At 42.9% G+C, this 23,841-nt stretch overlaps 1 protein-coding gene across 6 annotated transcripts in view; it reads left to right on the forward strand.

The window, feature by feature from the left end:
* The window catches only part of FRY (FRY microtubule binding protein), a 657,235-nt gene that overhangs the window by 462,496 nt on the left and 170,898 nt on the right, over positions 1 to 23,841 (forward strand). For all 6 annotated transcript variants that reach the window (XM_085621668.1, XM_085621669.1, XM_085621670.1 and 3 more), the window contains exons 32-35: positions 2,344 to 2,600; positions 4,452 to 4,598; positions 11,680 to 11,848; positions 15,465 to 15,555. In XM_085621668.1, coding sequence (XP_085477794.1) covers positions 2,344 to 2,600; positions 4,452 to 4,598; positions 11,680 to 11,848; positions 15,465 to 15,555 — 664 coding nt within the window. The remainder of the gene's footprint in view (positions 1 to 2,343; positions 2,601 to 4,451; positions 4,599 to 11,679; positions 11,849 to 15,464; positions 15,556 to 23,841) is intronic.

Consider the following 23,841-nt stretch of genomic DNA (forward strand, 5'->3'; position numbering starts at 1 on the left):
TTTCCACTAACTTTCAGTCGGTGGCGAAGTGCGAATGTTTTGTGATCGCATTTCGGTCTCAACATGCCAATGCAAATCGGAATTTGAAAGGGATGACCTAAACACGCCCCTTCCAAATACGATTCTCAAACCCAAATTGTGATATGGTAACAGGCTACCGCATCACAATTTTGGTTTTGTACATGTGGAAATGCCTTTTTGCGCTCCCAAACGGCCAGGTTAATAGAATCAGGCTGTTTGTGGACTCAAAGAGACTTCGTACATCTAGCCCAATATGTTTTAAATATTCGCTTTTCAGATACCCAGAGAACATTATACAGTTGGAAATCTACCGTCTTTCTGTGAAATAATTCTGTATACTTGCTAAAGGATCTTGCATTATTTAGAATGAAATAAGCAATTCTAGTTGCTTTTGTAGCCATTAGGATATCTATAGTGATCCCCCAGATGCCTTTCTCACTCATTGGCATGAAAAAACATATCTTCGCAAATAATTTTTTTACCAGGCCACAATACCGACCTGATTGCTTTTTGGTGCGCAAATAATACTTAATGGTATGATTTTCTCTCTTTTAGAAGTATATTAGTCCAAGTGCTCTTTACCATGATTTGAGCTTACATCTACAGATCTCTGGGTGGGCCCTCTACCTACTCACCTATTTTACCAATAATCTTACAAAATATTGCGGCAACTCCCAAAGAATAGGCATCATTAGCACAAAGCAAAAGGTACTGTTGCTCAGTGGTATTGAAGCCACTAGGGCAAGGTGCCAGAATAGTCTTTAGCTTGGCATCAGCAGTGCATTCTCCATCTACCATTGATTGACAACACTAAAATCTAAACCTACAGGTGAAACCCATCAGTAGGTTAAACTATATTCACCTTAAGTGGAAAAAATTAATTTGATTCCATTTAATTGAGAGCCTTAAAACAAACAATCCCAGCGTATGAAACCGAAGTTTGTGTATTTGAGTATCTAAGGACTTCTTTTCCTTCATAAATATCCATGGAATGAAAGAGATTAAGATGACCAGAGTTGTTTGGCTGGTGATAGGAGCACTTAAAAGACTTAAAATGCATGACCTGCTCCCCTCTAATAATTTTATGAATGTGTATACACATTAACTCTTCGAACATAGTTTGTGAATCAAAACCTTATTTTCTACCAGTGAGAGTTTAATAGTATTCAGACCTTTTTCTATGATTCGAAATGCAGAAGTCTTAAACCTCAGAGTTTTTGTAGCAGCTTGTCCTGTCCTTTCCCACCTTGCTATCCGAGTACCTATGGTGCATTCAGAAATCCACCAGGTTCATTGTTGAGTCAAATATTATCCTTGAGTCCTACCTTCATTTTTTTAAGTACCTGTGTAAATATGTGGTATTTCTACAGCACAAACCCTAGCCAAACCGCAGCAGAGAGCTGCGCAGGTCAAAGACCATCATAAAGGCAATGACTGATAGGAGAAGAAGCTGGTTTTGGGCTTTGTGATGTAGTGCCTCTTTGTGATGTGCATCTTCAGCTCGTTACTAAAGTAGAACAGTGTTAGGATGGTCCTGATGGTTATGGGGATGTTTGTGTAGATCCTGTATGCACGGATAACAAAAAAAAGGACTGCTGCCTTGTGTGTTTTTTCTTCTTTACACTTCTTAGTCTGCAGACTAATGGTTTCTTGGCTGTGGTGTGCTGATAACCGTAAGAGATGGTAAGCTTTGCTACAAGATGAACAGCGATGCTGGCCATGATGGCTTTGTGAATGGTGCAGCTGGTTTTGAATATGGTTTGGACTTGCCTGGAGTCAATAAAATTTCGTCACAATCGGGAACTATATTTCTTATCTTGATTACTTTCCAGAAACATTAGGTCCCAACACTATTTTATTCGCAGTCAAATTAGCATGCTTGGGCACAACCACAACCCATTTTGAATGTTCAATGTTGAAAAGGTTTTTAAACCGCTACTTACTTTGTACTACCTTGTTCACATATGAGCACTAAGAGCAGTATTAGCATGACTTATCGAGCAAACAGTTAAGTTAGAAGAGATACCAAAGATGCGAATACTAGATTGGTGAGTCAGCTTGATATATCTTGTGAGGGATTTGTTGAATAGTGAGTGTCAAATCTCAGTGTGAATTGATGATCTGATGAATAGGTAAATAGTCGTGTCTGAGAAGATTTCTCCTATTTCAATTGACTAATGATATACATAATAATTCTGAAATTAAAAAATAAAGTGAAACTCATTCCGCTTAATTCTCACGTATCCCTACAACGTAAAACACTTTTAATATTTATGGCTTTTTGGGGTAAAGTGTTGCATTTTTCTTTATGCTTTTCTTCAGAAGTAAGTCAGAGATTCCCAACCACACATCCTAATGGACGTCAGATCATGCTCACCTATCTGTTCCCCTGGCTCCACAACATAGAACTGGTGGACAGCAGGCTGCTACTCCCCGGCTCCAGCCCTACCACGCCAGAGGATGAAGTGAAGGACAAGGAGGGTGATGTGGTGGCAACATACGGACTAAAAGGAAGTGGCTGGGGCTCTCCAGATGCTACATCCCTTGTGTTGAACAATTTGATGTACATGACCGCAAAGGTGAACTAGTTCAAGCAATAATACACCTCAAATTCTGAAAAGCTTATAGTTTAATTGAACAAACATAACTCAATTCAGTAAGTTTTACACGTAATGATAATATTTCTAAAATTGTAGTGAAAAAGATGGAGGCGCCTGATATACAGCACATAAAAGATGGCCATTTCTCAAAGTTAAAGACCTGGCTGATCCCGTTGGTCATTAGGCTGGCTCAATTTTCTTTTTCTAGTCTCCTTCAGATCAGTTTCAGACACAGTGCCAAACGCCTTTTTGGTATTCTTGTGCTCTACAAATATATTAACATAATAATATACAAGTGATTTTCACCCATGGCCATTACACTGATGAGCTGCAAATAATTCATGGTTCTTTTGTTGTGTGTGTGTGGGGGGGGGCATTAACTGTGGATGTTCCTTATGATAATGCATCTGATAAAAATCCATTCCAGAATTGTCAACTGACAATTCAAATGTACATTGATCAGTTATTTGAAGATTTGTTCTGGGCTTTACCAAACAAATCTTCCATAACCATTGATGCTTTCTCTGTACTCAAATCTCCATTTTGCTGTAGTAATGCATTCATCCAAAAGGCTTTTAGGCATTCACTCCCTAAACTTAATTTTCCCAAGTGTAACTCAAATGGAGTTAGCATAAAATAAGTTTAATTTATTTATATATTTGCTTTATTATTCAACATAAAGTGAAACATATTCCGAGATACTCATCCAAGTTTTATTTATAAAATCTAAAGACAACGCGTTTTGCCAAATGAATTTAGCCTCTTCAGGTCTATAGATTTATAAATGAAGCAACTTATACACAATCATCAGTTTGACTAATACCACAACTAAATGATTAAATATATTCTACAGTCACGTTTATAAATTCCAACCTCATAATACATGTATTTACAGCAAAATGTTATTCAACATAAAGCCTACTTTTAATTAAACTGATTATACAAAAAAACCTTTAGACCAGATTAAATAGTGTGGCATATCACACATTCAGCTTGGAAGAAAAGGTGGGAAAAGAAGGATCATGTTAAGAAAAAAGCAGTTCTCTGGATATCTATATCGAAAACAGGAGAGAGGGTTATCAATAAAGCTCCTGAGATGAGTGTTGTTACAGCGACTTTTAGGTGTCATTATATCACCATCGTTTATAGGTTAGTTTTACGACTGCAGTATGTAACAGTTTAATATTAAGTCATACCAGCTCACTTTAAAGATGATACTGTCTGTAACCTAAGGATGACCATTACCATTATATGCACAGTCAGTCTAAAAAAAAAAATTGGTTTAAGATCTTAAGGTAAATAAGCTCACAGAAGGTTGTTATTTGACATAACATAACCCTGCAAACTTGAGTCCACATTCTCTAAAAGTAAAAAAAAATCTTGAAACGTAGCTATTAAATAATACTGGCTAAAGTAAATTCCGGTACAGATTGGTGAGCATCCCTGTCACCCAGAAGACTGTGCCTGGACTCCCATGTGAGACTAAAGTATTGTAATCATAAGCAAATGTAAACTGACATTTTCAGTTTTAAAAAATGTAGTCAATTTTCTCTAAAAGCCTTTATCTTTTCCTATCTCAGTAATAGCTAAAGGACAGCACGGCCAGCAATTATATGCAGCTGCCTCTGTAATGTCATAAACCCCCCTTAACCAAGATGGCCCTACCACCTTGAAAGAGAGCCATCTTTCAGAACACATAACACAGTTTGCTGTATGTTACAGAAGCAGATCGTTCAAGAGCCATAAGTTCATTAGCAACTTTATCATTGGTATGAGTTGTGCAGATTTTTGTCACTACATTTTTATTTCTCCTCTGATTCTCTTTTGCAGTATGGGGATGAGGTCCCAGGACCAGAAGTGGAAAATGCTTGGAATGCGTTAGCTAACAATGAGAAATGGAGCAACAACCTTCGGATAACGCTGCAGTTTCTCATTAGCCTGTGCGGCGTGAGCAGCGACACAACACTTTTACCTTATGTAAGTATAGACACTTTAAAAGTGAAATTCTTCTCCTTTTAGATACTGTTTTGATTTGAAGTATTATCTGAAAGTGTTTAATAGTGTTGCTATAGTGTTGCTTGTTAATTAATTAAATATAAAAGAAAGCTGACCGTTGGGCTGTTATCCCCCCCAACAAACCATTTTCTATAATAATCTATGCTGTATGTAGGTAAACTGGCGCAACAGAAGAAAAGTACCACTTTCTACACTTGCGGCCACTTTACGCAAAGTGCGCACCGTCCATCTTTGAGCAGATGCGTGATGAGTGCAAACAGGGCTGGTGTACTCTATTACAGATAATGTGCTGACGCCACGGGCAGCTGCAAACTTGTACCAGCCCGGAGTGCTGCATGGAAAGGCAGTCTGACTGTTTAAAGGAGCTGGTCTGTCATTTATTTGTACGCTACGGTGCAGCCTGTAATACAAAGGGGGATGAAGACCCCCCTGCAAGCAGGTGCAGTGAGTGACTGCACTCACCTGGAGGGAGATGTATGTGGGTCCATGGAACTCCTCCCCCCCCCCATCTAAGAGATGCCCTCAGGTGGCACACTGATTGTGCACCATCTTTTTGTGGCGAAAGGTCACTCGTATCCTGACCAACCCTTTCCCTCTTCACACACATCCATAAAACAGCTTTTGCGCAGAGGCAAATATTTTCCTTCATTTGTTTCTTTATTACGGAAGGGGCCACACGGATATCTCCAGACCCTGGTTACTGTGGCAAGGTACTGCCAGTTATTAAGCAGCTATGCCCTCACTGTGTCAGGGAGCTCTACTTTAGTATGTTTCCATTTGTTGCCCTGCTGTTTTCAATGGTTGTGTAAGATGTTTCATTAACTTTGTCATTTTAAGCATGCAGAGCAATAGCACTCAGTTGTACAGCGTGCCTAAGTACAAACCTGATTCTGTCCGACTTCATTTTTAGGTCTCGGCTAGCGTGGGCTGCGCACATGCACAGTCTCGCTTGCGAGATTTAACGTTTTTAGGTATTTTCTGTAAGGGGCTTTAAGCCCCGCCCCTCTTGTTCATTGGCTGGCGTCACCGTTTATGCTAAACGGTGGCCAGCCATTGGAAAAGAGCTTGTTGTGACGTTTTCGTTCGGCTTTTTGAGCCATCCCACTTGGACGGCCTCGCCTGCTTTCCTTCTGAAGTAAAAGATTTATTTTTATGGGTCCAAACACATGGCCCCATAAAGATAAGAAACCTTTTACTTCAGAAGGAAAGCAGGCGAGGCCGTCCAAGTGGGACGGGGCGAAAAAGCCAAAAGTATACGCCATGGCAATCGCTTGTTTTAAAGCTGTTGTAGTAAGTCCCGTGAGTGACGCCTCAGAGGTCCCTGTGATCAGAGCGCTTGTGATTGGAGGGTTTGGTGTTGATTTATTCTCGTCTCCTTCTCAAATAATCGTACAATGTCCCGTGCAACCGAAGGGCTTGCTATTTAAAAACCCCACTAGTAAAGCAGCCACCTCAGTGAATGTTTTATAATGTAAACATGTGTATTGCAAGCGTGCGGCAGCGAAGTTTAGACACCTGCATTTGAATTGATTTAATTTTGTGGCATCTGCTTGCATTACACAAAGAGAAGCGATGAAAGACCCGCCTGTTGGGTTTGTCAATGCTTGATACGTTTGTGATTTTAAGGGCGCACAACTGAGTGAGAGCTGTAGGGGCACATGAGCTGTGTGCCCCCCCCCTCTCCCTCACACTGGACAGAGCGCACGTCTATGAGGCTGGCAGGACAAGCGCTGTCTGCTCCTGCTTCTTGGTGCTACATTTGCAGTTTTCTATAGCGCGACCTCGACCCAAGGGTATCGGATCGCTTTCTATGAGCACCAGTTGTGTTACACGATGACACATTCATCTTTGCTCGGCAGGGGGAGAATAGGTGATTTGGCCAGAATCACAGGATGTTTAGAGTCATTGCCGAGACTCAAACCTACCCGATCCTCCGCTCCGAAGTCGTCCGCCCTGGGTGTTAGGCCACATCCTCCCCAGGTGCCTGTGCGGCTGAACTCTGCTGCCACGAGGCGCTCTCTTGCACCATGATGTAGAAACCACTGCAGACCAGGCGTTAACCAAGCGATGAGGGCAAGAACAGGGGCTGTGGGCATGAGAGCACTGTCCGGCGCCACTGCCCACCCTTGAAGAATAGAATGAGTGCCCCCCACACGCCTGGTAACGGTCCCTGGTGATGGAGGGCAGAGGTCAGTGCTGCAGAGCGCCTCCTGCTGGGACACGTTACAAACTAGACCGAGCGCACGTCAATGAGGCTGGCAGGACAAGCGCTGTCTGCTACTGCTACTTGGCGCTACATTTGCAGTTTTCTGTAGCGCGACCTCGACCCGAGGGTATCGGAGTGCTTTACATGAGCACCAGTTGTGTTACACAAGGACACATTCATCTTTGTTCGGCAGGGGGGGGGGGGGAAATAGGTGATTTGGCCAGAATCACCGGATGTTTAGAGTCATTGCAAAGACTCGAACCTACCCGATCCTCCGCTCCAAAGTCATCCGCTCTGGGTGTTAGGCCACATCCTCCCCAGGTGCTTGTGCGGCTGAACTCTGCTGCCACGAGGCGCTCTCTTGCACCAGTATGTAGAAACCACTGCAGACCAGGCAGTCTGTTGATAGATGCTGAGGAGGGAGATAGAGATGGTGAGGTGGTCTGGTCCGGAGCATGTGTGGTTTGCGTTAGATTGCTGGTGCTGTTGAGAAGACGAGGTCATAGTTGTGGCATTTGAAGCGTGTTGGGTGAGCGATGTGTTGTATCGTGTTGACTGTGTCGATGAGGTAGGTGAGGGTGTCTCTTGTGTTTTTGAGCTTTGGTTTTCTGGGAAGGTGAAGTTACCCAAGAGAGTGGTGTGGGTGTGTCTGAAAGGTGAGGTGGTGAGACCACCCGAGAATTCATCAATTATGATCTTATACGCCCAAGCAGGTTTTGGCGTTGAGTGTTACTTGCATAAAGGTGCAGGACCAGGATGATTTACGGATGATAGCGAAGCCTCCTCCCTTCTTTTGTGCACAGTCCACACAACGGCTGCTGTAGCCTGTGTGGAGATGGTTCCTAGGATGAGTGATGATGTGGGTGTGCGCCATGTTTTTGTGATGAGGAGGGTGTCAAGCTTGTCATAGCTTATGCGATCTGCGACGTCTGGTGCATCGAGTATGCTGAGTGAGCGTTGATGAGCATGAGTTGGAATGTGTGTTCTGTAGTTAAAGAGGTGTGTGCAGTAGTTAGTGGGGCGTGTACAAGGTTGTGTATGTTTAGCGCCAATGCTATGCGAGTGTCTGGCTTGTCTGTATCTCGGTGTGGGGGTTGATGGTATGCAGGGCTGGGTGACGCACAGGGGTTTCTGGCACAAACAGTCAGTGCTTTTGTCTGAGTCCGCGCTTTGCTGGGATGCCCAGGAGAGTTGACTGAAGTAAGGAGAAGGGAGGAAGTGATGTCACTTCCTGTGCAGATGAATGATCGGAAGTGAAGTGATCTCCTCTTGTTGGCTTCTCCTTTTCAAGTTGGTTTTGGTGGGATGCCAGTAATATTGCTTGCTGAGGAGATTAGTGATGGTTCATTTCTTATGTGCTGCCTCTGTGCAAGATAAAACTCTCTTTAAAGTTTATAATCGGCACTGTCAATTGTAAGCAAGTGGAGAGCCAATTGCTCCTATAAGCTTCTTAGCTGAGGCATTTGGGCACCAAATACTGTTTTTAGGTCGAGCCTGGGCAGTACATGCGCTGTTCTGCGAGGCATGCTGTATTCAGGTATGGACTTGAAGCTCAGCCCACTCTCTGCCCATATTTTTCATTGGCTTGTGTGATTGTCCACAAGCTGCCTTTCTTAAGTATGTGTGAAGTGCTAACAAAGTGTGAGCATTTGTTTTCCCTGCTGCATTTGCATCAGGTTTGAGGCTCCTGACTGCTCCCAACCAAGAGACTCGAACAAAAGGAGGTATACACACTTACCTATATACATGCATTCATATATATATATATATAAAGATAAATATGTATACATATGTCAATATATATATGCATATATCTTTCCACATATATGTGCATACATATATATGCATATATAGATACATATGTATACATATGTCAATATATATATGCATATATCCTTTCCGCATATATATGCATATACATACGGGCCCCCTTGTGTACTCGGATGGAGGGAGACTGTTTTTTTTATTTTAGCGCGTAGCCATGACGCGCAAGGGAGGACCTTCCTTTAGTGTCTTGGATTCAATGGCACTTACGCAGACCGCCCTGCATCCCATGGAACAGAGACTCTGCTATCAGCGATAGTCCATGAACTCGTGGAGCGACATCACTACTTCATTGATGTCCCAGACCTGCAACCAATGGGACTGCGAGGCTGGAAGTGAGGGTTTAAGAGACTTATTTTTGCCCAGTAATACGCCGCACTCCTTAACCTGACTACGTTCTCAGCCAGCCTTCAATTGGATGTACCGCAAGAATCTGGCTATCAGGATCACTCACCGCGACATCACGACACAAACAAACTTTTGTGCTGGGAGTTGCAGTCTTTTTACACCAAATCACCAAAGTGATCCTTGCTGAACGAAGCTCAGGTGTGCAACATCCTACTTTAGATGGGCCAGCATATAAAACACACTCAGGATTCCAGCGTCAGTGGCATTTGGAAAGGAACTGCATCTGATGAAGGCGAAAGCTGAAACGCGTTATGCCATTCCTTTTGATAAATGAAATTTTAAACCCCGCCGTGCCCCCTTGTCTACTTGGATGGAGGGAGACTGTTTTTTACATATATACATATATGTATACACTAAATAAACATTACAAATGCAACAGGTCTCGCATTTGTGAAAGTTGAAGCAATTTTATTAAAGATATCACTATATATACATATATCCATCCCAATATCACTAAGATATGGTTTTATACATGTATAGATCTGTATATGTATGCACACTATGCTATTATATACCTATATACATATGTAGACCAACATGTATATGCACATATATACACATACAATACATCTGCTTATCTAAATAATGATATTATCTGAACAATGGGGTAACCCTGTGTCCCTCAGAACCTGGGTGTGAGTGTTATAGAAAACAATGGTTCTGTCGGGTATGATCAAACAATTACTTTGTTCTATGAATGGATCAAGAAAAATTCAATATATCAATCCGAAAATGGAGAAATCAATCATAGAGAAGAGTATTCTCTTTTTTAACGGACCACATAAATTGTGAGATACAAATCACATACACAATGACAAAATACAAATCACGATGAAATCAAATTTGGAGGGTGACATGCTGTTCTTTATATATAAATTGCATCATTTATATAGAAACCCATATCATTTATAGCAAAGCACGGTTGCCAAAGTAATCAGCCATAAAGTGAATTTGTGAATCAGTGAAAAAGTGACATGCGTGACAAAGTTCTGCATAATATATACAAGAATTAAATACAAAAGATTTTTATGTACACGATATAAAAAAGGGGGGGGGGCAGTTTTGAAGCAAAGTACAATGACACAGTTTCACGGATAAATCAAAGTATGTATGAAAACAGGTCTTGAACTGGTCCTAGCTATTGTCGTCGACGTTTCAACCCAATATAAGCGACACTAAATCATCATGCGGGTCTTCATCAGGACTTTAAAATACACGATGGCAACCTAACCGTCGGTCTAGGCTGGCCTAACAAGCAAGTATTCAAAAGACGAGGCACTCATCCAATGGGGTAACTCAAAGGCAGTTTACTAACTGCTAAAGCTGTGTTAGTTGGGTATTATCCGTCAGATCCAATCTGATGTCAAAATTTATGGGAAAATTCTACCAGCGTTTAGAGTGAATTCAAAGATTTACTGTACAGCGATATCGACTCACGCTACCCACAACAACGAAAGGCGGTCTGGCAGCGTGAGTCGATATCGCTGTACAGTAAATCTTTGAATTCACTCTAAACGCTGGTAGAATTTTCCCATAAATTTTGACATCAGCTTGGATCTGACGGATAATACCCAACTAACACAGCTTTAGCAGTTAGTAAACTGCCTTTGAGTTACCCCATTGGATGAGTGACTCGTCTTTTGAATACTTGCTTGTTAGGCCAGCCTAGACCGACGGTTAGGTTGCCATTGTGTATTTTAAAGTCCTGATGAAGACCCGCATGATGATTTAGTGTCGCTTATATTGGGTTGAAACGTCGACGACAATAGCTAGGACCAGTTCAAGACCTGTTTTCATACATACTTTGATTTATCCGTGAAACTGTGTCATTGTACTTTGCTTCAAAACTGCCCCCCCCCCCTTTTTAATATCGTGTACATAAAAATCTTTTGTATTTAATTCTTGTATATATTATGCACAACTTTGTCACGCATGTCACTTTTTCACTGATTCACAAATTCACTTTATGGCTGATTACTTTGGCAACCGTGCTTTGCTATAAATGATATGGGTGTCTATATAAATGATGCAATTTATATATAAAGAACAGCATGTCACCCTCCAAATTTGATTTCATCGTGATTTGTATTTTGTCATTGTGTATGTGATTTGTATCTCACAATTTATGTGGTCCGTTCAAAAAGAGAATACTCTTCTCTATGATTGATTTCTCCATTTTCGGATTGATATATTGAATTTTTCTTGATCCATTCATAGAACAAAGTAATTGTTTGATCATACCCGACAGAACCATTGTTTTCTATAACATATCTAAATAATGAAACCTCTAAATGCATGCATAAATATACATATTATGTACATTGAAAACTGTTAACACAACAATAAAAACACTTCTAAAAAGAAACACCGTTTGCTAAAAAAAAATGCTCTAACTTGGATAAAGACGAGACCTGTTGCATTTTTAATGCTTGTTAGGATTACATGCAAGTATCAAAGCATGGCACGTATAATGTCGATTTGAGAAGCTGTAAAATCAGTGAACATCTTAAATTGAAGTGATACGCTGATTGTCCACATCTGCTGACATTGCACGCATGCGAGATGTTTCAGTATTGTAATCAATATTGTTATTTTTCCTTTTAGATCAAAAAGGTTGCAATATATTTGTGTCGAAACAACACCATTCAGACCATGGAAGAGCTCTTGTTTGAGCTGCAGCAGACAGATCCTGTGAACCCCATTGTCCAGCACTGTGATAATCCACCATTTTACCGCTTCGCCTCCAGCAACAAAGGCTCTGCTGCAGCATCTGGTATGACAATGACTGAATATGATTTAAGACCTAGAAACTCTAGCTGTAATTCTCTCCCTCATGAAGGTCAGTGTCTCATTGTGTTGGGGCGTGGCACCAAAGGCAGAGTGCCAAGAGACAGAATTTGTACATGGCAGATAAGGAAATGAAAGGAATTGTCACTGAAATCTCTCCATTTAAAAGTTCAGGAGACGGGTTAATTAAATGGTAAAGACCCTCTCTAAGGTCTCCTCAGGGGTTTTCACCATACCACAAATTCCACTGACTAAGCGACGGCTGAAACATGATATAAAGTTCACATTTCCTGGTGCTCCGATGTGAAGCACAGACCTACACATTTATGTTTACTAATATAATGGTTTAGTTTGGTGAAGCTAGATTAACCTTTTGTTTTACATGATTGCAGCTACTATTACTTAAATGACCAGATTGGGTGATCTAGCTTTGTAATTGGTAGCTTTTGTCATGCCACCCTACAGAGTAAACTCCAAGAAAAGCTGCAAGAGTCCACAAAATGAACCATGAAATGCTACTCAGTCTTTATTGCCTAAAGGTTCTCAGCTGTTGAGGAGCTAATCTTCGACTTGGTGCATTGCATCACCGTAGTCTGACATCATGGACTGTCGATCCCTAAGTTTTAAATTATGCAATTCACTAATTCTCCTACTCATGCATAATGACCACCTGGTGGAGCTGACAAGAGTCTTGGTAAGAGCCCATCTGGATTACTACATCGTCATCTAGACTAGTTTCCAGAAGAAGAACATCAACAGGACTCAACCCCTCCAAAAGTAGGCCGTCAGAATGTGCTATAACCTGTGGAAAAGAGAGCACATACCACTGACCCCGAGTCTCTCTTCTCTGACTGGATTATAAATTCTGCTTCCTCACATTGTATGTTTTTCTTACACAACCATAGCACTCTAAAGTGACCAAAATGAAGCATACTCCTTTAAACTACTCAATAAATAAGTAAATACCTAATTGCCATGCTAACAACATATATGGAAAGATTGACAAAACGTTTACATGCATAAGACCCACCTACGCACGCTATGCATTACAGTTTGTGCATGCACAACTTAATATTGAGTCACAGGGGAATAAACATCTAGGTTTTGCATGCCAATGTGACACTAAACCTGCAGAAAATCCACAAAGTATGTAAATCATCTTCTGATGCAAGTGACACATATGTAGATGACGAGCAGTCAAAGACATTCCATGCTAATAAAGTGAACATTCAGTCATTACTTTGTGGGTTTACACAAACATTTGCAACGCATTTCTCACATCTAACTGCACTTCGAAACCTACACCTGAATAACTCTAGTGTACATACTGTGGAAAGTGAGTGCAAAATGCGTAAATTCCTAATTTTACCGAAGAGTTTTTCATTTGAAAATATTTACATGTGAAAAAATGAATTATAAATGATTGTTTACAAATTGGACAATTAGACTACTGTTCACTGATTCCTCACTGGAAAGCCTTAATTTACATACAAGTAGTTCCCAAGTGGACGTGCTTTAAAATCACTAGTCTCTTTAGAAAATTAAAATTTAATATCTGGATTCCATCTGACGCGTGCAATAAAGGAGATGCTGGGCAATTATCAGCTACTAGTAATTTAGTAAGAGGTTTGATTAATCCTTTGGGCCTCTTACAGTCACATTTATGGTGCAAGAGAGCTTGAGTGAGACTATTAGACACTTGGACCGACTAGATCTCGCATTTTGGTATTTCATTGTAAATGGTTATGATCTGCTTGTTTTATATTGTTATTATAGTGATTGTCTTCTTTTTAGTATTTGTCAACATAATTTACAAATACATTAAAAAAGGACCTGCAACCATGATGCACTTAGATTAGCTACATGTGATATCGCCCACTATGAAAACATTTTAGGCAGATGTTTAATAAGTACCTGTAATGACCTCAGAGCACACATGTTGGATTCGGGCAATGGAATATACTCCTCTTTGCTTAAAAAGTGCCCACACACATATCCCATCGTTGGCATCTTACTCATTAGTGAAGTCTTTACTCGTCATGGCCTGATACAGTACAAGAAACAATGCTCTGCACAACCCTTCAGTGGTTATATCACTGGATATCAGGGTTGTTCCCTTCCCATTCCAATCTCTCTTTTGCAATCACACAACCTTTTATAAACCGGGACTATTCCTGGTATCGCTCCTTCTCATGTCCGGGTTGGTATTTTCCCACCTGTAAAGAAGAGGTTCCTCAGGTAAGGAATGGTTCGCCTTTCAGTCTGCATTCTCTCTCCCCTTTCCCACTTTTGCCAGTAAAAAAGAGGTCCCTCAAGTAAGAGACTGTCCTACCTCTGAGCCTTCATTTGACCTGACTGGCTTTTTATGGAGGCTGGCTCCTCCTCCTCCTCCTCCTTTTCATTCCTCCTCACTCAGAGTAATCTGTGGTGGACGGCTCACTTGTATCCCACCTTGTCCCCTCCTTTTCTCACTTATTGGCTCCCAGGTCTCGAGACCCCCTTCTCCTACAAAAATCCTGACTCCGCACTTGTCCCCTTTGAGTGTGGTGTCCATGGCTTTTTCTCCATGGTGTGCAAGAATCTGCGGACCCAGCTCCAGGAATTTGCGATCCTCTATTAATCAGTTACGGCAAACACCTGTTTAGGGTTTGACTGTCGTTCTCAGGGATGGCCTGCACTGACATTGCTTACCAAGGCTTTTTTCTCCTTCAGCACACCACATCTTATGTGAATATGCTATACCTAGCTAACCTGCCTGATGTGGACTCCATATAATCTTGTTTAGAGGCTTCCTTGCGGCTAAGGCCTGGAATGGCCTCCCTGTTGATTTAAGGACGTGCCCATCTGAGTCTTTGTTCCGCAAATAACTTAAGACGTGGCTCTTCCAGCATCCTCCAAGTGGCCGGAAGTAGGCCTTTGTATCGGTTCCCTGGGGGACCTAGGCTGTACGGCGGGTGGGTGACTTGGGCCAGTTGTCAGGTACAATTGGTGTTCTAGCGCGGGGACACTCCGTTGGAGTAACCAGGTGCTCTATAAGCTGTATTAAAAAAAAAACTTTAAAAAAAAACTACAAAGATCTGGACTCTGAGCCCTTTATTGCCCCTGTTACGGGTGACTGTTGCTGGGGTGGCTTCATGTTCTCTGGGTACCCACAGCCACCTCCTTACAATACCTGAATACGAATACTTCAAACATCAGATGGCTTCTTAAGCATTATTGATGATTATTGGCAACACTTTCCTCTCCCTGTTAGTAATTCTCCTTCTTGATGATTGTGTGCGAACGTCTTAGTCAAGTAGTTCTTTAAACAAACATGTTAGTGTGCTATAAAGGCCCACTCTGAGAGCGAAAGGGAGGCTATCGTAGAAAAATCTACCTTTGGCAATCACAGGTGTGATCTATATTGCTGGATACTTAAAGCATGAGCATGCTGCTTACTCCTTACTGGGGGGACTTTTAGGCCCTGCAAGAGTTAATGGCACTGTCCATGGCACGCAACTTCACCTACTTACAAATAGCTCCCCTAAACGCACTGCAATACTAAATCATATAAGAGACATTATTGACTTCTAAAAGGGGCTTGTCTTTCTTTCTGCCTTTAGGAACTACCTCCAGCAGCAATACCGTTGTGGCTGGTCAAGATGGCTTTCCAGATCTAGATGAAGGCAAAGTGATGAAAGAGAGTGATGAAAGGTGTGTACTCATATTTTCCTTAAAAATGTATGCATACTTGCGGCACAATAATCCAAATAACTGAAAAACACAGCCTGTGGTTTTGATTAACTTTTAGTAAACTTGCTATGGGGAACTCTGAAGCAACCAAAAACACACCAACTTTTCCAAAGTCTGAATACTTAATGTAACAATTTCAAACCCTATTCCATCCACTAACTTTGACTTCACATAGCCCATAAAAACAAGTCATACTAAAGAACTAATTTAACTGTTCTTCATGTCAAACTGTGTTTGCGCTATCTGAAGAGGAATCAGAAGCTCCATGCGTTTTAAGGAAACCACGTCTCTTTTACTACATTACTTTTTTAGTCATTTTCAACCCATCAGCGGGGCGCAAGGCATAAGTAGAATGGAAGGAGATAAAGTTAATGGATAATGCTTATGGATGTGGTTGATCGTGGGTTTAAAACAAGTGGATCTTTAGTTTTGTCTTGAATATCATTGATTGGGCCTTGTAGATGCGTGTGGGCATGAGTGAAACTCCCTCATTACTGTATGTGTGGTATGACCCATACCAATTCCAGAAGGTTAGGGTAGGTGTCATGCCCCTAGGAATCAGTTTCATACATTTTCCCATGTGAGAGTGCAGGGTGCCCTCACATTCTAACTTCCCAAATAAAGGATGGTGACACAGCTAGCTAGTGCTATGCTCATGATTGGGAAGTGGTCATTTGGTGTGCAGTTCTTGCACTGCTAAATCCCCACTTGAAGACAGTTAGTCTGTCAATATTCTTTGAGTGGGAGCACGGTATCTGGGTCTCAAAATATTTTCAGCCCTGCTGAAATATGGGAAGCCCATTTATGTATTGCCCATGTTGTGACATTGTGGGTCCTTCCTGTGGTCCTTATTCCACTTCTGGCATCTTGATTATCATAATGAGCATAACTTTGGGGAATATATCCAAGCTATGAAATTAAATGTCCAAAGCAACATGGTTTATCTGGGAATAGGTCATGATACATACATCTATCATTTTTTTACTGTGACTTTGGACTTGAGTCATGGAGTAGCATGAAGTGTGATCAGCTTGCCATAGAAGACCTATAGGCAGGATAAATAGCCATGAGTTAGTTCTTAAATTGATGGAAATATTAGACACAGGCCAGGAAAAATAAGACAAAAACCCTCCTTACAATTGTGCTAAAAATACTGATCAGGATTCAAACATGTGATAATTACCGCATCCCACCAGTTCATCTCTACCGCAAATGATTTTCACTAGGGAGATCCAGATGGAATTTGTGCAGTGAAAATCCACAATATTATGAGTCGTGCACAATGAAGTGGGAGAAAGCAAGCAGTAGAACTGTTATTCAGATTTCTGAAAAATCAATGTTCTATATGGGAATTGTTTTTCAGTGTTTTTTAAAGTCCACGCTTCTGAGAATCTCATCTTCCCCTTATACACTTAATGGGACTAGGCCTTTTCTGCTTATTAGTATACATCAATTTCTTGTGTAAATATTGTGGTACATTGTCTATCCTAATATAGATATCAGATTAGTGAAAATGTTGGCAGACGTGAATCAAAAAGTGCAGACTGTGCAGCCAAACAGTGAATATGCACAGAGGGAATCAAATGTATACACAACTTAAAACAGAGGCACTTTAGTATTGATAAGTGGACAACTGACAGATCTATCTTTACACTCTTTGTGAGATATATAGTGATTGAAGATCATTCCTACTATTTAAGTAACTCAAAAATTCCAGGGTAATTGTTGCAGAGTTCTGTCAACGCAGAACATCAAGCAGTGCATCCAAAAACTTCTAGATACGAAGTATTGCATAGTTCAGTTCATTCAAAGCCCGGGGTGAATCAAGACGTGCAGACCACCAGCATCAGAGTGCGGAGTCAGCGATTTTAGGTCTTGGAGGTGCAAGCAACGCAAGCATCAGATGCTATTCTTTAGAAGAGAGGAGGGAGAAGGAGGTTATGACATTTACATTTAAGTACTTCAAGCAGAGGTTTGTGGCACTTCAATAAGAAGAAATGTAACCAGACTTTTTTAGGAGACACCAAGGAGTAACATAATCAGGTTATAATACATGGGAGCCTGAAATGCCTGTATAAAACCGCTCACCGCTATTTGGTTTCCTTTGATCTGCTGCTACTCCCTGAGCTGCTGTGCCTGAGCTGACGCTGTTGCTGTGTGTTGTTCCGCGGCGCGCCTCCCCTTGACTCGCTGGTGTGAGCGTGAGCTGCAATCCGCACGCTCTGCCTGTCGCTCCCAGCTGGAGTCAGAAGGGTTGAGGCTGGGCGAAGAATTTCAGCGCGCCTAACCTGGGGGACTGCGAGGACCAGAATCCCAAGCTGGGACCAGCTGGTTCCTCTTCCCCCAGGCGACACGCCCACGGACACGCCCACTGACGAGGCAGGATAAAGATTCATGACACCCGCTTCGCGGGCGCCACTCACCGCTATTTGGTTTCCTTTGATCTGCTGCTACTCCCTGAGCTGCTGTGCCTGAGCTGACGCTGTTGCTGTGTGTTGTTCCGCGGCGCGCCTCCCCTTGACTCGCTGGTGTGAGCGTGAGCTGCAATCCGCACGCTCTGCCTGTCGCTCCCAGCTGGAGTCAGAAGGGTTGAGGCTGGGCGAAGAATTTCAGCGCGCCTAACCTGGGGGACTGCGAGGACCAGAATCCCAAGCTGGGACCAGCTGGTTCCTCTTCCCCCAGGCGACACGCCCACGGACACGCCCACTGACGAGGCAGGATAAAGATTCGTGACACCCGCTTCGCGGGCGCCACTCACCGCTATTTGGTTTCCTTTGATCTGCTGCTACTCCCTGAGCTGCTGTGCCTGAGCTGACGCTGTTGCTGTGTGTTGTTCCGCGGCGCGCCTCCCCTTGACTCGCTGGTGTGAGCGTGAGCTGCAATCCGCACGCTCTGCCTGTCGCTCCCAGCTGGAGTCAGAAGGGTTGAGGCTGGGCGAAGAATTTCAGCGCGCCTAACCTGGGGGACTGCGAGGACCAGAATCCCAAGCTGGGACCAGCTGGTTCCTCTTCCCCCAGGCGACACGCCCACGGACACGCCCACTGACGAGGCAGGATAAAGATTCGTGACACCCGCTTCGCGGGCGCCACTCACCGCTATTTGGTTTCCTTTGATCTGCTGCTACTCCCTGAGCTGCTGTGCCTGAGCTGACGCTGTTGCTGTGTGTTGTTCCGCGGCGCGCCTCCCCTTGACTCGCTGGTGTGAGCGTGAGCTGCAATCCGCACGCTCTGCCTGTCGCTCCCAGCTGGAGTCAGAAGGGTTGAGGCTGGGCGAAGAATTTCAGCGCGCCTAACCTGGGGGACTGCGAGGACCAGAATCCCAAGCTGGGACCAGCTGGTTCCTCTTCCCCCAGGCGACACGCCCACGGACACGCCCACTGACGAGACGTACAAATCCCGATCAGCCTCCCGCAACGCAGGACGCGCGCGGGACCAAGCGCGGAACGAAGCCCGGACAAAGGGCGGGCCGTCTGTGGCCGTCCGGGGACGACCGAGGACGGGACGGGCCATCCCACTGTGGAAATGTGGATTTTCCTGATCAGTTATGTCCCCTATCTTGGACCCCAACGGTTCTATATGCATGTTACAAGTACATGTATGTTCCCTCCAGTTCCAGTTTCTAAGAACGCAAATATATGTGTGTCTACCGTCGACATGTTCTCTGTCAGATCCGCCATCAATGGGCTGGATATTCGATTCCTAAGTATGAAAGGCCACCGACTTTATATGGCTAAGTTACTCCATTTTTACAGTTCAGGCAAGTAGGCCCGATTCTGTCCTCAAAGCCTTTCCCTGCTCTCTGTCTCTGACAGCTTCAGCTTGAGCTCGCATCTGTATCCATGAACTTTGTCCTACTCCCTGTGCAGCTAACGGTGCCTGCCTCGGCCAGTTTTCGCCTGCCTGCCAAGAAGCTGTATTTCACCTTCGAATTATCTATTTTGCTCTTCAGCCGATGCATTCCTGTCTAGTGATTTAGGTAAACATTTCCTTTAGCTCACAAGCAAAGGACTCAGCCTTTCCGTCCTCCTGCAAGTGATTCATAGCCCTGCTGCCATGGAAAGTTTTCTGCCTCTCGCTTCTCATATAGACACTTAGGCGTTTGTGCACGCACACAGTCAGTATAGACTAGATTCTGTCCGAGAGTCCTTCCTTGTGGATAACATAGTTCTTTAAACATAGGATGTTAGATATGATTTGGGATTAGGTTGACTTGACCCCCCAGACTTCTCGTCTCCACATGTAGAGCTAAATGTCAAGTCCCCTTCACCCCCTAGTTGCACGTCACTCACACGTCATGCTGCTGCGCGCGCATCTATGCCAAGTATTATCTTATAGATCCACCTATGTCTGATAATCCTAACCAATCATGTTTCTTTTATTCCTTATTACGCCTAGTTTCGATTACATACCTGTTATGTCACTTTTCTTATCAAATGTTACGCCTTCTACATTCGTTTCATTGTAATGTACTTATTATAAAAATGCATGTCTGTCAATAAAGTATTGTACTTCACTTCCTGAACCCTCGTGGTGACGGAACCTGAAGGCCGCGACTCGAGTCGGCCATTTTTGATGGAATAAAGCCCATTTAGAAAACCTCTTATACCACGGATTCTGCCTCTTGTTATTTTGAGCTATTTTACTTTATTTTAAGATTCCGTATGAAATTCAGTCCGGTAAAGAAGATTTTATTTACCACATAATGGCGCCCGAATAGGGACACTTTCTCATCTCACGCGCCGGCGGTGCGTTGCAGGCCCGGTCTCCTGCCACAGCTGGACGGACCATAAACGCGTACCAGCAGGATTTCCTGTAAGCTCCCTCCGGTCAAGCGGGGGCGACTGAGGCTGCGATCAACCCAGACGAGGCGGTGAGAAGTGCGAAGTATCCCGACCAGAGCCTAGCTGAGAGAGCAAGATCCGAGGTATACAGAGGCCCACCAGATATTTCGAAATCCCGATGTCCAGAGGGTCCGCTGTCCGCAGTCATCGAGTCCTGTCCATTCTCTGAGGCCTTCCGTTTCAAGGAGCTACTCGGTGAGTACCATCGCCGGGGAGGCGTGTTGACGCGCACATAGGTTGTGCCGGTCAAGACGGATTTGGGTACACAAATCCGGTCTGCACTGTTTCAAGTATTCCGAAGTATGCAGTTATTGTCAAGAATTCAGCGTGGTGATTAGTTAGGCAGACTGTCATCATTGTCGGTCATTGTTAAAATATTTAATGTTCAATATTTAAAGTGTTTAAATGTCTTGCATATTGTGGTATGAATGATTGTTCATTGTTCACTGTTCATTATTGTGTTTTTCGTATTAAGTGAATTCAAGAGTAAGTATCAGATCAGTTGTCAATATGCCGTTTTTCTCGAAGTTAAGACAGATTACTACCAGAAAAGGGGTGCTTGAAGAAGCAGTTCCTATTCCTCCTAGGGACACTCCAGGGCATTTTATGTACCATAAGCATGGCTTAGATGCCATATTGTTTCTTGATCTATGGGTAGATTATACCAAGGGATTGCCGGAAAGTCAAAGGTGGCCCGCAGCGGGAACCTGGGATGCAGAGTGCATCATGAAAGTAGAGGAAGATCCTGTGAAAATACTAGATGTTTTTCTGATCCCATACACTCTGTATGTCCAAATAATAGCAGAACGTATGCGACGCCTGTAATAAATCTGAAGTCTCCTGAACATTTGTTTCAAGCCGCAGATAAAATACTACGAGAACGAAGGGGTTACCACCTCCTCGATTCCATGGATGAGCAAGAATTAGCCAGATCAGCTGTTCACTGGATTGACAGTCCTGAAAAATACGGCGATGAGACCGTAGCACACACGTTTTTTAATCTCAGTACAGATGAACAACGTTTAGCTGGAATCTATATGATTCAGCAACTCCTCATATTATATAAAAGCCAACATGCTGACCCTGGTCCTTTACCTGATATATTAACGGAACTACTCACAAACAGATGGAGAGGTTCTAGTAACAAGCTAATTAAAGAGATATTAGTGTCACGTAAGCAGTATGTCCTTTTTGTAAATCCGGAAAGAGCGCCGTACTATATGGATAGACAAAATCCCCTACGAGAAGTGCACCCAATAAAAGGCGAAGATAATGAGTTTCACCGTGTATTTGTTTACACACCCATATCAAAAATGGAATTATTAGAAATGAAAAAAGTAGTACCTAGTCATGACAAAGACCCAGCGGGTTTCCACCGAGAAATTAAAGACATGTTACTGATGGGAGAGTACACCTTTCCTGATATTATGACGATATTAAAGGTGCTTTTGCCTGCTGGCATTTATGAAAAACTGAAAGAAAAAGAGTGGGAAGTGGGAGACCAAAAGATAGACTGGACAGCATTAGCAGAGGAAGAAAGGGGCCGAACTGCAGGTTCAGGGCTCGGGGATAAAGTTAAACTGTTACCAGGTTTACTAGTACAGGTACTGCCACGTTTATTAACTACAAAAAAGGAAGATTGGGGTGCAATCACAGCCTGCAAACAAAAGCAAGATGAAGACACAAGCGATTATTATGCTCGATTTGAAAAATGTTTTGGTATAAATAGTGGTATAAAAGCAAGTAGTGACTCATATCCACATCTATTTGTGACAAAATTAGTGGAAAATGCATTGCCCCCAGTGAAGAATAGAATATTGAAATTCGAGAGTACCTGGCAAAGTAACACTCCGTCGCAAATGCTACAAATGTTACAGTATCATCACAATAGAATTAGGGATGAACAAGAACACGAGCATAGACGCATGAAGGATACAAAAATGAAAATGCTAGTTTCTCAGACAGTACCAGCAGATGGTCACAAAAAGGGTGTGACACATTCTGGTGATTCTGCAGTTCCTGTAAAAGGAACCTGCAATTACTGTAAACAACTAGGCCATTATGTACACGATTGTCCAGTCCTGAAACGTAATATAGCTACAGGCATTGCAAAGGAGAGACCACGATTAGTTAGACAAGATCAGAATGAACAAGGAGCTATGCAGCATGGACAGTCCATGCCAGTTCAGCAACAGTCCATGCCAGCCTCACAGCAACCCATACAGTTTGTGCCAGCTGCACCACCGTTGCCTGCTACTGCCACACAAACCACAACACGACAAATGTATCAGACTGCACAGTATGAATATCCTGAGTATCAGCGTTACGCATGAACAAGCCTAGAGAGGGAAGTTGACTTACCGCTTATCGAGATTCCTGTAGATCAAGAAGGACCTTATGTACATAGTGAATTATTAGGTCAAGATAGAAAATTCTTACTCGATACAGGGGCAAGTCGAACAACTATAAAACGTAGTGAAGTTCCAGGGGCACCCCTCTCAGGCTCTCAAAATGTTTCCCTTGGTTTTTCAGGAAAACCTATTGTTAATGAAGTATCACAGCCTCTACCACTTACGATAGGACCTTTGACACGAACTACAGATTTATTGCTTACTAAATCATGCCCAGAAAATCTGTTAGGAATTAAAACTCTGAAAGCACTAGGAGCCATAATATGTTGTTCTCCGGAAGGAGTAAGGTTGTTTTTACGTGATTTTAAAGGTCACTATGTGTCTAGAGACATGGATCCCCGACTACAGACTTTACCAGTACATCTATGGGCACAAGGCCCTACGGATGTTGGCTGCATGAACATTACACCCTATCGAGTCACACTGAAAGCAGGAGTGGTACTACCACGAATGCGACAATACAAGTTACCGCATGATGCTGTAGTGGCTTTGCTGAAAATCATTGATGAGCTGATTGCCCAGGGAGTAGTTGTAGAAACAGACTCCAATGTATGTAATTCACCGATAATTCCGATTCTTAAACGAACTGATCCTACTGCCCCACCAGTGTACCGATTGGTTATTGATTTGCGTGAACTAAACAAGTGTATTGTACCACAATTCCCTGTGGTCCCTGATATATCATCATTGTTGACAGCAATTGATTCCGAAGCAACATTCTTTACTGTAATCGATCTCAAGAATGCCTTTTTCAGCGTCCCAATAGATCCGGAAAGCCAATATTTGTTCGGATTCAGTTTAAATGGGCGCAGCTTTAAATTCTCACGCGCTCCCCAAGGATTCACAGAAAGCCCCAGCATCTACAGCCAAGCACTGAAACGAGAACTTGACAGTATCCACATGCCAGTCAATACTGCACTGCTTCAATATGTCGATGATCTGCTGATCACAGCGAGAAGCGAGCCAGAATGTGAAAAAGCTTCTCTGACAGTTTTA

The sequence above is a fragment of the Triturus cristatus genome, chromosome 8 (genome assembly GCF_964204655.1).
Source record: "Triturus cristatus chromosome 8, aTriCri1.1, whole genome shotgun sequence".
Classification (NCBI taxonomy): Eukaryota; Metazoa; Chordata; class Amphibia; order Caudata; family Salamandridae; genus Triturus; species Triturus cristatus.